General features: G+C 44.3%; 1 protein-coding gene across 5 annotated transcripts in view; it reads left to right on the forward strand.

Annotated features, from left to right (window-relative positions):
• Positions 1-13756, forward strand: part of LOC147465179 (uncharacterized) — a 73844-nt gene that overhangs the window by 14102 nt on the left and 45986 nt on the right. For 3 of the 5 annotated variants that reach the window (XR_015188954.1, XM_086518671.1, XM_086518660.1), the window contains exons 2-6: positions 3828-3979; positions 4061-4209; positions 4386-4703; positions 4790-4920; positions 5045-5220. Coding sequence is in view for 4 of the 5 variants with exons in the window: in XM_086518671.1 (XP_086374797.1) it covers positions 3828-3979; positions 4061-4209; positions 4386-4703; positions 4790-4920; positions 5045-5220 (926 nt within the window). In the remaining variant the exon portion in view is untranslated. Of the gene's footprint in view, positions 1-3827; positions 3985-4060; positions 4210-4385; positions 4704-4789; positions 4921-5044; positions 5221-13756 lie in introns of all 5 variants that reach the window. The other 2 variants (XM_086518681.1, XM_086518688.1) reach the window with 1 other exon arrangement.

Below are 13756 nucleotides of genomic sequence, written 5' to 3' on the forward strand. Positions count from 1 at the left end.
AGCCCATCCATAGTGTTTTAGATGTTTAATTGGTTCCCTGCCAGATGCATGTGCATTGAACTCCGACCTACGTGTCCAAACACCAATAACTTGAACCCCAACACAAGGGTCCAAATTAATTATAGGGAGCATTCATTGCCCCTCTCTGCCATTCACAAGCCTCTCTCTGGCTGAAGCTAGTGGTGACACGTGTCATTTGACTAGAAATCTGACGTCGAGGCCACTGTGGCCACCGCCATGTGTGGCATGCCGATCTTCTTTTTCTAATCTTTATTACCGTAATCTCTGTCCAGCTTGCCTTTGTCATTGTCTTCAAGTGAATTCCTGCTTTTGCCTTTGGCTTCCAACTCCAGAGCCAAACAAAGCGTCCAATCACAATCATGACTGTGGTCGTACCTCTCGAGTACCGAGGCAACTAATTGAGTACTGGTACTGCCATCCTTATCCAACTGACCTTTACCGCTGTCCTCTAGCAAACTCCGCCATTTGCTTTTGACTTCACAAACTCGAGCCAAACAATTTGTCGGGTTCCTTGATAACTGAGCCGGTGCATAGGCTGCTAAATGGATGGTTGATGATCCGTTATCCATAGCTTTTGGTTGTCTTTGGTCGATTTCATCACGCCTCAAGCAAGGTAGGGACATATTGAAGTTGCAAGATCTGATAATTGGGTACCTTCTTGCACTCCAAAAAATGGCCGTACAAACCAAGCCGAAAAAGATTTAAGCCGATTCAATACCACCGCAAGGGAACTCCACACGCAATGGGCTCCGCACAATCTTCTATCCTTCTTTTACATCCGAAACTCTGTCACTGATAGCCGCTTCACACGTTTGCCTTATGGCAGGCCCTGAACAAATCCAAAGCTCCACAATAAATTGTGCATAACAAGGGCTAAGAGTTCCGTCCAAGCCAATGTCAATCCGCTCCACTGCATTATGCGAAACCGCTCCACACCCTCTGCTATCCCTCTCTGAAACTCGAAACCGCTCGAAACTCCCACCAATTGGCCACTCAAAGCCTAGCACTCCCCCTCCAATTCGATCTCCAAGCCTCTTCCAAGCTGCTCCTAAGGCTCGGCACGACCCCTCTCTAGGCTCCGATCTCCTCGAGCCAGTCATCCAAGAGAGCAATCGTCTCTACTGTCCCTGCTGCTCAAAAGCCCCGAGAGACTCCTAGGGGACAACGTTTTGAGGACAACGTTTTGAAACGCTTCCACACCAAGAAGGGGGGTAGTCAATCAGTGGAGGGGGGGCAAGGCGTTGATGGGTGCAACGTTCTAAAACGTAGGTGGGGAGCAGAGTACAGTGTTGACAGGGCGCTAGGTGGCGGGGGCCTTTGACGTCTCAAAAATCGAGCTCAAGGGGCAATCTGCTACCGAAAAGGGGATGCTTGGGGGCAGCGTTTTAGAACGCAGTCGCTGGGTGCTGGAGCCGCCAAGAGACAGAGCGTCTCAAAATGCTCAGCGCGGGGGAGGTTTCACAGCGGCACCAGGAGAAAAGGTTCTGCTGATAGCGTTTTAAAATGCTGCTTCAAAACGCCTGCCAGCGACCAGGGCTTCTCTTCTCTTCTCAAGACCGCTCCTGCACGCCAAGGACTTCAAGAAGCATAGAGCTTTGATACCATGTCAAAGTCGGCGATGCGGAAGCGTAGAGACCAAGGGGAGTGAGCGCGAGAGAGAGAACGAGAAGTCTCATGAACCAATCAACCTTGGCAATGAATAACTGAATGTGTATACAATGGAGGCAAGGGGTTGCTTATATAGCAAGCCTAGTAAATTGCACTACCCAAGACTTTGACAAATAAGTAAAATAAATACCTAAAAGCCAAACTAAATAATGGGATCACATTGAGCAGTTTATTTGAGATGCCAAAACTTTAACATGGACTCCTTCGGACATGTAGGTCTTGTGAAGAGGCTCACAAAATTGCTGGTACTCGGTAGGTGCAAACCTAGGAGGCAGTGGTGGCAGAGGCGGTTGCATTGGATCAAGGTGAGACGGCTGAACCATGTTCCCAAAGATTCCCCTAATTGGGACAGAAGGCTAAGTAGGTTGTCGGTTGGAGGCTTTTGTACTTTTTGGTGCCGGACGAGGTGGTACCACCTGGGGCATCAAAGAGGGCAACATATAATTCAAGAACAATTGAAAACTTTGTAGCATCGGAAGATTCTACTGAGGATGTTGCGAAAGCATGTCGCGAAGCTCGTCGAGAAGAAATTGCAAGTACTATGTAGAATCCAAAATTGCCATTGTGCTCTGTCTGTTATTGGTAGGACTTGTATGCTTTTAGAAAAGCACACGACTGGAGCTCTGATACCATCGTAATGGGAAGGCACCATGTGCGAACAAAAAAAAAACCCAGATCGAACAGACTATAGATGCTTCAAATCAACCGAATGGAAAGAGATGCATGGCACATGAGACACGGAGTGGGGGAGCTCCACCCCAAGAGAGCACTGGCTCCAAACGACGGCGCTCCTTACGGTATTTCTTTTATTGCTTGAACAATGTATAACTCTGTGGCTCTGCTCTGCTTCTCCGCACGATAGAATGCCAGAGAGAGAGTCCACAATTCATATTTAAAGGCCCCAAGGCCATCTAAAAGTAGTTTACATGAAAAGCATCAAACCCAAAAGCATTTGGTCGAGAAGGTGGCGCCCAAAAGCTGCCAGCGCGAAATATGGAAATCCATACAGCTTGCCACATCACCAACGTAAAACGCGGGTGTTCGTACAATTGCCACGTCATCATCTTTTGCTTTTTTTTTTTGTTTTGTTTTTGTGTGTGTTTGTCTGTGTGTGTGTGTCTTTGCTTATCTTTAGGCCCTGTCAACTGTGGGTACCATAAGTTGTTGGGGGTTAGGAGCCACTTGGCAAGGGGTGATAACTTCTTCTTCTTCCTCTTCTGCTTGTGCGAGGGTTTAAACTTTAGGCCCCTCGGCTGGGATCTACAAATTGGCTAGGGTTAGGCTCGAGGAGCCCTAACCCGCTGGGTCTTCAATGGCTTGACACGTCAGCAGTTTGTGACAGTTGTGGCCTTCTCGACCAACACCAGGGATTGTTATTTCCTTTTTTTAGTATAATGCGCATTGGTAGGACCATTTTACTTTGTTAGAATAGGGCTTCCTACTGCCCTCGCTGTATGCAGCATTTGCTTGACAAGAAGATTTTACATGCTTTTCTGGATCATGTATTTGAGGTCTCAACATCAGCAGGCGTATCTAGTATTTAGTGTAATCGATGTTGGCCCATAAAGGTCTCCTTGCTGGCACCTGGGCTGCCCAATCCAGCTATGGTCTGAATTATCAGCGGTGTACTTAACAGACCGATGAGTGCTTGCAACATTTCCTTCGAGAAACTCAAATGCCATGGCCAAGGTGAAGAGTGCATGAGTGGGGAGTGCTGGGGTGTGGTTGTGTGAATGTGTGTGTGGTTGTGAGAGTACGTGCGTGGCTGAGGGCAATACTTCACAGATTTCCTCACGAAAAAACACTTTTGGAAAATCCTTTCCCTTGAAAGTATAGTGAATCTTGAAAGAGATCATAACAGTCCTCCAGTTTGAAAAGCATATTCTTCAAGCAAAGGAACTATCGGGACATGAATTACACGGTACAAGGTGCCACATAAGGAGACGGTCTCCTAATTTGTGGTTTAACTTGGATAGCCTGCAAGTACTGATAATGAATTATGAAAAAATCAAGTGGGTATCGTGTGTATTGAGCAAGCCAACTATATTGGTAAAGTCATGGACTTCTCTTTGTAGTTTCTGTCATTTTTATCTTTAACATAGGCAAGACCTTTTCTTAATCTGTGTTCTTGTTATCAGGCTTTTCCATTAGAGCAAAATTTTTGTGAATGTGCCAAGGAACTTGGATTAGGCGAATCAGCTTACAAAGGTCCAGGCCTCGTGCTTTTGCAGAACTGCCGGCTGACTCCGCAAGAGTTTGTAAAGCATGTAATGGGTTGTTTTTTAAGAGGGTGAGGTGGGACAGCAATCCTTGTTATACTTGAATTACAAAGCTAGGATTTCCTTAGCGCCTAACTCTAAACATCATGCAGGTATATCGTACGGATTTACTGGTGTGATTATATCACTACAAGCACTAGTAACTTTTTACTTCAAGTCAAGGATCTAGTATTGAAGCTGCCTAGAGATGATGTACCATCAACAGACTCGTTCAAAAAGGGCATAGAGAGCCCCAGTAAAGGTGATAAGCGATCTACTACTGTTTCCGATTGTGAAATTTCAGGGAACCTTTGAATGCTTGCAATGCATTTGGATATGAATGAGCCTTCCTCATATGCTTTTAAGTATCAGTTAATACTGTACCTGCAGTAATTTTTGTGATTCAAGTCTGATGTACCATCTTCAACTTTGATGCAGTACAGAACACGGATTGCAATATTGAGAGCCTTACAATGTCAAATATTAAGATTCGTTTGCAAACGTTTCCAAGAGAGCTTGCTGCTAAGTTGATTGATGAAATACCCGAGTTGGATGGTGCCATGCATGGATTCTCTCACAGTTTTTATGCTGTGAAAACTGATGGTGTCATAAGGTATGGAATTGGCAAAGGTGAAGACATGTACTTGGTTGCTTGTGATAGGGAGGCCCTTTTCAAAGGTGCTGTAGCCAAGGCATGTTCAAAGTTAGAGGAAGCACTACATGTCAAAGGGATCAAGTTGACACAAGATATGTTGGGTAAGCTGGCTTGACTATTGGATTTTCAAATATTCCGTACCCAAGGTACTTTAGCATTTAATTCATTATAGATCATTGGGTTGCAGTTCTTGATGTTGGGGCTGCACCAGGTGCATGGACAGAGTTTTTGAGTAAAAGGGTGTGCCATGTTGTTGCAATTGACCCAGGGAAGCTAGATAAAACCATTTCAGGAGGAGTCACTCATATCTGCAAAAAGGTGCAGCTTTGATGATGGAAGCCCGGTCATGGTCTCCTTCAGCCTTTGGCATAGTGAGATAACATGAACAGAATAGCTGGTATTTTTAATTCAGAAACTCTGACAGAAATGGGGTTGTTGGCAGGCACAAGATGCAATTACGGACTTGGTATTGTGGACAAAAGGAAGAAACTTTGATCTTTTGGTGTGTGACATAAATAAGCATCCTGCAGAGGCAGCAGAAATTGTTGTGCCTTTATTGAAGTTCCTGAAGGATGGAGGTTTTGTCATCTTAACACTCAAGTTCCACGGCAGGGGCAAGTATGATATCTATATTGCATTGAAACGAATGTGGGTTTTCTGTCGATTACATAATAGTGCAGACAACTGTAGCTCTTAACATGTGCATTGTGTGGTAGAGTGTCATAGGCGGAAGCTATCCTGTTCACTTTCTTTTAGTGGACATGCACGTATTTAATGGGTGGTGAGATGATGCATTGGGAGTATTTTATTTTTGCGATAAGTGTTGATAGTTGCTAATCTGGGATTGATCCAAAAATATCAAGGGGCTGTAAGGTAGACCTTGGACTCTGGAGGAAGAAAACTCAGTAGCAGTTCCAGGTTTCGCTATGAAAGTGTTGTACTTCATTGCTGATCAAGCAAGGAAGGGACAAAATGGGGATGAACATTGGGGAGGTTAAAATTAAGTCCACAGCATTCTGCCATCTACGGCAGATATTCTGTTGCTGGGTTTCATAATACTGAACTTGAAATAGAACTTGAGTTGAGACACGGTAGATTGGAGTTCTCTACCTAGATGCATTGGCCCCTAAGTCTAGCCCCATATTGTACGTCTTTTTGTATTGGTAAAAGTCACAAAGTACAATCGTTAAGAAGTCACTCTACAATTGTGCAACCATGCACAATTGTAGAGTGACTTCTGTTGCCGGGTTTCATAATACTGAACTTGAAATAGAACTTGGGTTGAGACACGGTAGATCGGAGTTCTCTACCCAGATGCATTGGCCCCTAAGTCTAGCGCCCCATATTGTACGTCTTTTTATATTGGTAAAAGTCACAAAGTACAATCGTTGAGAAGTCACTCTACAATCGTGCAACCATGCACTGATCTTCCAGAAGTGACCATCTTGGCTCATATTTATAGGCACTGGACCTAAAAGCCGCACTACTAAAAACAGGGCGTTCATGAGTTCCATTTCTCAAAAGTCAAATCTTTCAATAACTGATTGAAAACTTCTTGTCCATTCTGCCATGTTTTTGCGATGCGAATTGCGGCACAGATAAGGACATACATATGGAAAGGATATGTAAGTATTTCATGTCTATGTACAACCATGGCCGGATTAAGCCTACGCTTTAAAGTAGGGTGCAGGTGGAGCAACATTGTCTCTTTCACTCAGATTAAGGGTAGACATGGTGAGATTGGTGGTATTGTATATGTGGTGGAAAGCTAGGGTGGAATTTAGTCACCCTTTTGCAAGCTTCACAATACCTCTCTGTCCTTGTTAGGATGTGTTGCATATACGTAGTTGCCATAGATCCTTGAGTTCATTTGCGTGATTTGCTCCACCTTTGTGGCGGGTGGACATGTAAGGAGATGGTCACTAGACACAAGATTTTTTTTTTGACAATTTTATACGAAAAAGGAGCTATTTTTCCATTATTTTATAGTGCTAACATCGGGAGCTGTCTCGCGAAGGACAACATGTCTAGCTAGTTGCACGTGAGTGTCGGCTCCCACCTCGGGCCGTTGCCACGATGGACCAAGATTTACGTTTTGAGGAGGACGACGATGGTAACAAGAATGAAGAAAATGAAGAAATTTTAGCCACTCCAGCAATAAAACATGCTTTTTGCTTTGATGCAGGAGGAGCAATGTCAAGCTTAAAGATACTAACAATAGATCTACAAAGAAAAACTCTCTCTAGGAGACGTGCTTCGCCGGCTTTGTCACCAGCATCTCCAGTAATGTGCCTAAGAGAGGTGCCTCACCTGCTGCATTCATAGGTAGTCCTCAGCCTAAATCGAATATAGTGAAAGTGAAGATAGCAACAACGAAGATGAGTAGACAAAGGAACAAGGGAACTCTATTGCTTCATTTAGTTGGTTTCCCAAATTTTGTGCCTTTGAATCTCTCAAACTCAGATACAACAAGTTGGAGAAGAGGGGCTCTCCAAGGCATAGGCTTGAGTCTTGGATTGCAAGGCACCACAAAGAGCACGATTGCAAGAATTGGAAGAAGAAATTGGTGACCACGCCAATTTTTGAAGAGGCGAAGGAATTCATAGCAAGGCACTTGTATGACGTCCCTTAGGACGGTCTCTTCTCTCTCCAAGGAGGCAAGGCCCGATTTGCCTGATTTTGTTCAATTCTTGCTCGAGGACAAGAAGCGTCAGGTCTTGAAACTCCACTTCCTCTAGAGGTACGGCAAGACGTTCAACATGCCGGGCTCTCTCGAAAGCATAGAGTCTTAGGAGGTGGCCAACGACCTTGCGTTTTGTTCTGCAATGGACTTTGGAGTAGAGTAATGTTGTAGAAGTATTACCTGTGCAATTTTTGCTTTTGAGCTCCCTTCTGTCCCTCCATTTCTCATTGTGAGCTAGCGGCTTGGTTGAACATGAAGCATACGAAGATTGAACAAGAGACTAGAAAGACATCAAGGTGTGCCCCAAAAGTAAGATTGCAGATTGGCTCTTAGCAGGTTTGCTAGAAAAAAGAAATGCAGGAAACCTGTAGATTATGCTTGGCAAAAATGTCGGCTATCAAAAAAAATAGGGACATAACACCACTAAAAAACCTATTCTGATGGGAATACTGATGATCATGCTGTGTGCAACCAGAGGATATGCATCTACACTAAGTGACTGGGCATGCACGGTCTACGAATAGACTCACAAAAGTGAGAGATCACTTCTAATCTAGACTGACTGGACGTGACTGAACCCTGATCATGCTGTAGCTTGTCCACGGACACATAGGGTTGGATGTGTCACGTGACAGTGTGCTTGGCTGTGCGTGCCCGTTCGATGGGGGTACACGTTGGTTGTCCGGTCCGAGAGGAGGTTTGCTAGCGGTTGCAGACAAGATCATCACCTGATTCACCCTTCTCCGTTGCACCTTTGACATGTTAATGTATTATTACATTAATCTACAATATTAACTTGGAGCGAGATCAAGATTCTGTTTTTAATGTGCGATTTGGGACACATTATATCACAATAATCTGTGATAATCTCTCATCGTGTTTCTTTCAAGCTACAAGATGATGTGATGTGAGTTTTATTTGAAGGTTCGAGCTTTGTTTATGGACCCACTATTGGGCATTGACGACGTTACTGGGGATGTCGTGGTATTTAGTCAATACTATGCATGATGGAGCTGATGGTTATATTGTCTTGTGGGTCACTACCATGGGTCTATACCTTGCACTTCCCTTTAAGGGTGAATCTGGGCTTATCCTGGATTCATCTAGGTATATTTGTTTATGGAGTCAAAACATCCTCTTGTCAAACTCTTGGTAAAAATAGAGACAATTGAGATGGTAACTTCAATGATTTCTATAACTCAAAACAATTTCTTTGAAATACCAAAGCTTTATCGAGAGAAATGAACATTCCTCACGAGTGAAAGTCATGTCTTAATAACCATTTTATTTCCTACGAGTAAAAGTTATGATTTGGTAGTGAAAATGATCCTTATTCTAGTAAGGATTGATGACAAAGGGCTTTCCTTTTGTGTCTATTGATGGGTGCGGTCAAGATCTTTTTAGCAAGATCATCATACTCTTTGTGAACGATTGTAACAGACTTGGACACTCCAAGTCAAGAATCAATCACGACAGCACCAAATAACCACTTCAAAACAATTCACAGTTCACAATAGATTTGCATTGGCCCGGCGGAGTTCCATGCCTAGAGATATTGGCCCCAAAGACTGGCGCCCCTTTCGGTATTTCTTTATGTATTAATCAATTCAAAGTACAAGAGTGTGGTTCGGGTTTCACTCTTAGACTCTGCATCCAGATGCTCTACAGAGTGTGAGCCCTCACCACCTATTTTTCGTTTACAATGGTTGCTAAAAGCAGAGCCCCAAAGGCTTCAAAATCAAAAGCCTAAATAGAAGCAAAGGATCTTTCTCTTCTCTCTCAAACACTCTCGAGTTTTCAAATCAAGCAAAAGCTATTCTCTTTCTCTCTCTTGCGTAGAGAAAAGCAAAACTGCCGCAAATGCTGAAAATCTGCCGCATTGCCGTACGGTGCCACGTCAGCATATGCCAGCGCATTTCACGGGATTCAGCCCTGCTGCTTTTTAGGGTTAGGGTTAGGGTTAGGTGATGGCAGAAATTAGGGTTAGGGTTTTTGGCAGATTTTAGGGTTTGCAGGTTTTAGGGTTAGGGTTTCCAGAAATTAGGGTTCAGCAACAGTCCGGGTTTCCTCTCGGGCAGCCACGTCATCACTTTGTGACAGACCCCCCCTTGAAAGCATTGTAATCGCCCTCGATGACTCCTGCAAAAGAGACAGTGGCTATAATCCGTCTTAGCAGACACTGACTGTTAGTACCTATGTACTAGGAACACACATCTAGCACATGTACCAATCGATAGTCACATCACAGGACATCACTAGACATCATAGGACATCACGTGACATTCAACATTCATTCGGATCTTAGAGCATGATTTATCGGCAATGTAGCTAGCAATCGTATCTAGATCCAATCGAGGACCTCATCGATGTCCGATTGACTAACCCCTATTGCAACCATGTCTATTCGAGATCAATCAGACCAAAATGCTGCGGTCATTTCGTCTATCAGGTCCTGCACTTAAAAGAAGTCAAGAACAAATCAGGATCATAATCAGGAATTCCATTTCATAAAGTCATACAGCAGAATACTGTCAGCTTTTAGTATCCCTGAAGCTCAAAGAGACATTAGTGACTCTAGTATCTAAATCAAGGCATCTGTTGACAAAGGAGCGGAGTGACTCCCCTCTTGTGCACCCCACTGCACCAGATCTCCGGCCAAGCTGAATTCTGGGTTCCATTTGGAGTAGACTATGATAAACCAAAAGCATCGAGGTAAAGTTTCACAATTTAAGGTCCTCCTCCTCCATCCACTTCGCATCCAATGCAGGATAGTTCTTGAACTTAACCAAGAACCGCCTTCGGACTTTACCTTTATTCTTCGTATCCTTATGTGCCAAAATCTGTTCAGGAACAAGGATCTCCTCGTTTTCTTCCACTTCGGGTTGCTCATCAGACTCCCCATCATCAGGCACATCACCTTTAAAAGGTTTCAAGAGAGTCACATGAAATGCATTGTGAATCCTCCAAGTATCAGGTAGTTTCAGTTGGAAGGAGATATCATTTATCTTTTCAGTGATCTGAAAAGGTCCGTAACTAAGCTTTGGAAAAAGCCTCTCCTTTCCCTTTTTCTTTCTCTGGCGTGCCTTCTCAAAACGTAAGAGCACCCAATCATCCTCCTTCAATTTCAAGTCGCGACGATGGCGATACGCTGCCTTTTTTTGTCGTTCTTGAGATTTTTGCAAAGTCTCGCGAACCTTGGCAAAAGTTGTACCTAAGTCTCGCGTATATTCATCCGCTTTAAAAATCTTATCTTTCTTAAGAAGGGTGGAACCTTCGCAGGACCTTCAACAATCTCAAATGGTGCCTTGCCCGTCGAAGAGTGTATCGTGTTATTGTAGGCAAATTCCACCAAAGGTAAGTAATTTTCCTATTGAGTCTTATGATCTGAGATATAAGACTTCAATAAATCTAGAACCACTGAATTGGCAATCTCAGATTGCCCGTCCATTTGCGGGTGGAACGATGACGAGAACTGCAACCGCGTGCCAATGTTCTCCCAAATTGCCTTTCAAAACAAACTTGTAAATCTGGGTCTCTGTTGGAGACAATCGTCTCAGGCATGCCATGTAATCTGAAGATTTGGGCCAAAAACAATCGCGCTAAGTGATCCGGCTGGACTGTTTTCTTCATTGGAATGAAATGAGCCTGTTTGCTAAATCTGTCAATAACAGTTTAGATACCATCGTGACCGCTGTGTGTTCTCGGGAGATAAAAAATTAAATCTATTGCAATACTTTCCTAGGTGCGGGTGGGTATGGGTAAAGGCTGTAACAATCCCTGTGCTTTATGCTTGTCAAACTTGACCTTTTGGCATACCAAGCAATTGCGCACAAACTCTTCGAGATCCTTCTTGAGTCTCGGCCAAAAGAAGTATCTCTCTAACCCTTTCATGGTGGTAGCAATACCGCGGTGACCCGTAAAAGGTGGACAATGGCATTTAGTCATAACCTTTTCCCTCAACGGCTGTGTAACGCACAACATGGTTTTTCTCATCAAGTAGCTATCCCGAATGGAATATCCCGCTACTGTCTCCCCATCCCGTATCCGTGTGAAAACGTCTGCAAAATCTATATCTGTGCCCTCCATATCCTCGAAGCTCCTATGATGCATCGCGGAAATAGCCAGAACCAATGGCTTCCGAGACAAAGCATCTACCACCACATTCTCCTGTCTCAAACTTGAACATGGACAATCTGGAAGTGAAACTGTGACAAGATGTTCACCCACCGCATCTGCTTTTCCGAAAGCTGCTTCTGTGACAAGAAGTAGCGCAAACTCTGATGGTCTGTAAAGATAGTAAAATCTGCTCCGAGTAGGTAATGCCGCCACTGAGTAAGACCGCCAAAAGCTCTTTCTCATAAATCTGTGCTGTCATTTCCGACCTTGAGAACAATCGGCTCTCGTAAGCAATGACATGGCCTTTTTTGCATAAAGATCGCACCCAGACTACGACCACAAGCATCACAATATACTTCAAATGACTTCTGCAAGTCCGACAAAGTCACAACTGATCCCGTAGTCAATTTCTCTTTTAATGTTTGAAAGGCGGTCACCTCTGTGGGTCCCCACCAGAAAGGGACTCCTTTTTGTGTCAAGATATGTAAAGGGGAAGCAACCTCTGTAAACTTTCGAATGAACCGCCTGTAGTACGAACACAGTCCCAAGAAGCTTCGAACTTCATGGACATTCTTCAAATCGGGCCAATCACGGGTAGTCTCGGATCCATTTGCACTCCTCCTGCTGAGACAATGTGTCCCAAAAAGTGTATCTCTGGTAGGAAAAATTTACTTTTCTTTGCATAAATCACCAACTTGTGATCTCGTAATGCCTGAAAGACCTGAAGCAGATGATCTCTGTGTTTTGCCTCATTCTTGGAGAAAACAATGATGTCGTCAAAGAAAGTACCAACAAATAGCCTGTACTCTCAAAAAATCCTGTCCATCATCCGGTTAATTGTCGCAGAAGCATTGGTTAAGCCAAAAGGCATCACCAAAAACTCAAATAACCCAAAAGTCATCCGAAAAGCTGTCTTGTAGACGTCTCCTGGCGTGATTCAGTTATGATGATATCCACTCTTCAAATCAATCCTGCTAAAGCACGAGGATCCCTGTAATCTGTCGAGTATATCATCGATCCTAGGAATCCGTAATCTGTTCTTGATGGTGATTTTGTTGAGGAGCTCTATAATCGATGCACATTCTCCAAGATCCGTCTTTCTTCAAAACCAACAACACTGGAGAGCAATACGGTGAAGTACTAGGCTGGACAAGACCCTTTTCCAAGAGGTTTTTCACTTGGTTCATAATCTCTTCATTCTGTGCTCGGCTCACATGGTAAGGTGGCCGGTTCGGTGGTGTGCTTCCAGGTATCAGATCAACGGTATGATCTTCAGGACGAGCAGGTGGTAACTCGCTTGGTAGGCCCTCTGAGAAGCAATTGGCGTGAGAGTGGAGAAAATCTTAGCGTTCTTTATCAAGATTAGATATATTTGTCCTATCCTTATCGTTCAATTCTTTCAAAAAGATCGAGTAAACAAATAGATTGGATTTCATTAATTTAGAAATGGCCGAAGCCGATACAATAGGGACAGATAATCGCCCACGGCATTGTTCTTCTGGCACCAGGGAATCCCTAAGAGAACATCACAACCTTCCAGAGGCATTATGAAAAAGTCCTCATGCCCCAAATACCCCTCACAATGCAACCGAAGTTTGCCAATGACAGGTGTAATGGCTACGTCCCTGTCAGGTGCCGCTAGAACAGCCTCCGCAAGTGGTCCCATCCGATCGGGAGTGATCTCGAGTCGCGCCGCCAATTCCGGTGAAATGAAGTTGGCCTTGGCTCCTCCATCAAAGAAGATCAGGGCCTCTTGATCTTTCACTTTGCCCCAAGCTCGACAAAGTTCTGTGCTCTCGTCCATGGTGTTGGGATCGTTACCCACACAATCTGGAAATAGTCCCGTTTTCATCTTGCCTTTTCTTCCACGTTCCTCAGCTGCTCTCGAACTCTCAGACCTGTCGTCGTCCTTGTCATTTTGTTCTTTCTGTGCCTTTTTAGGGCACTACGCGGAGATATGTCCATGTTCCCCGCATCCAAAGCACTTCCCCTCCCTGATGAAGCGAGCTCTCTCCTGAGGAGTAAGCTTGGGTCGTGCATCCTTCTTTTCTGGATTGCTCTTTCTCTTTTTACTTTCATTTGCTGAAGTCTGTTCGGCTCGTTGTGTCATGACCTCATTGGTGGGGTAGGTCAAACTGCCAGAGTGATTGGCAAAGCCCCGCTTCGCATGACTCATCAACTCCTGAATAGAAGCTGACTTCTGTTCCGAGCAGTGATCTCGGATCTCTGTAGGTAGACCCAAGGTAAACCGCTCAATCTGTTCTCTGAACGAGATCTTCTTAAATGAAGAGGCGGGTAGAAAAGAGCTCCAGAATCTCTCGCATTAAGCGTCCACTGTATCTAGCTTGGTCATCC

Source organism: Adiantum capillus-veneris, chromosome 1 (genome assembly GCF_014529385.1).
Source record: "Adiantum capillus-veneris isolate H3 chromosome 1, ASM1452938v2, whole genome shotgun sequence".
In the NCBI taxonomy this organism is placed as follows: Eukaryota; Viridiplantae; Streptophyta; class Polypodiopsida; order Polypodiales; family Pteridaceae; genus Adiantum; species Adiantum capillus-veneris.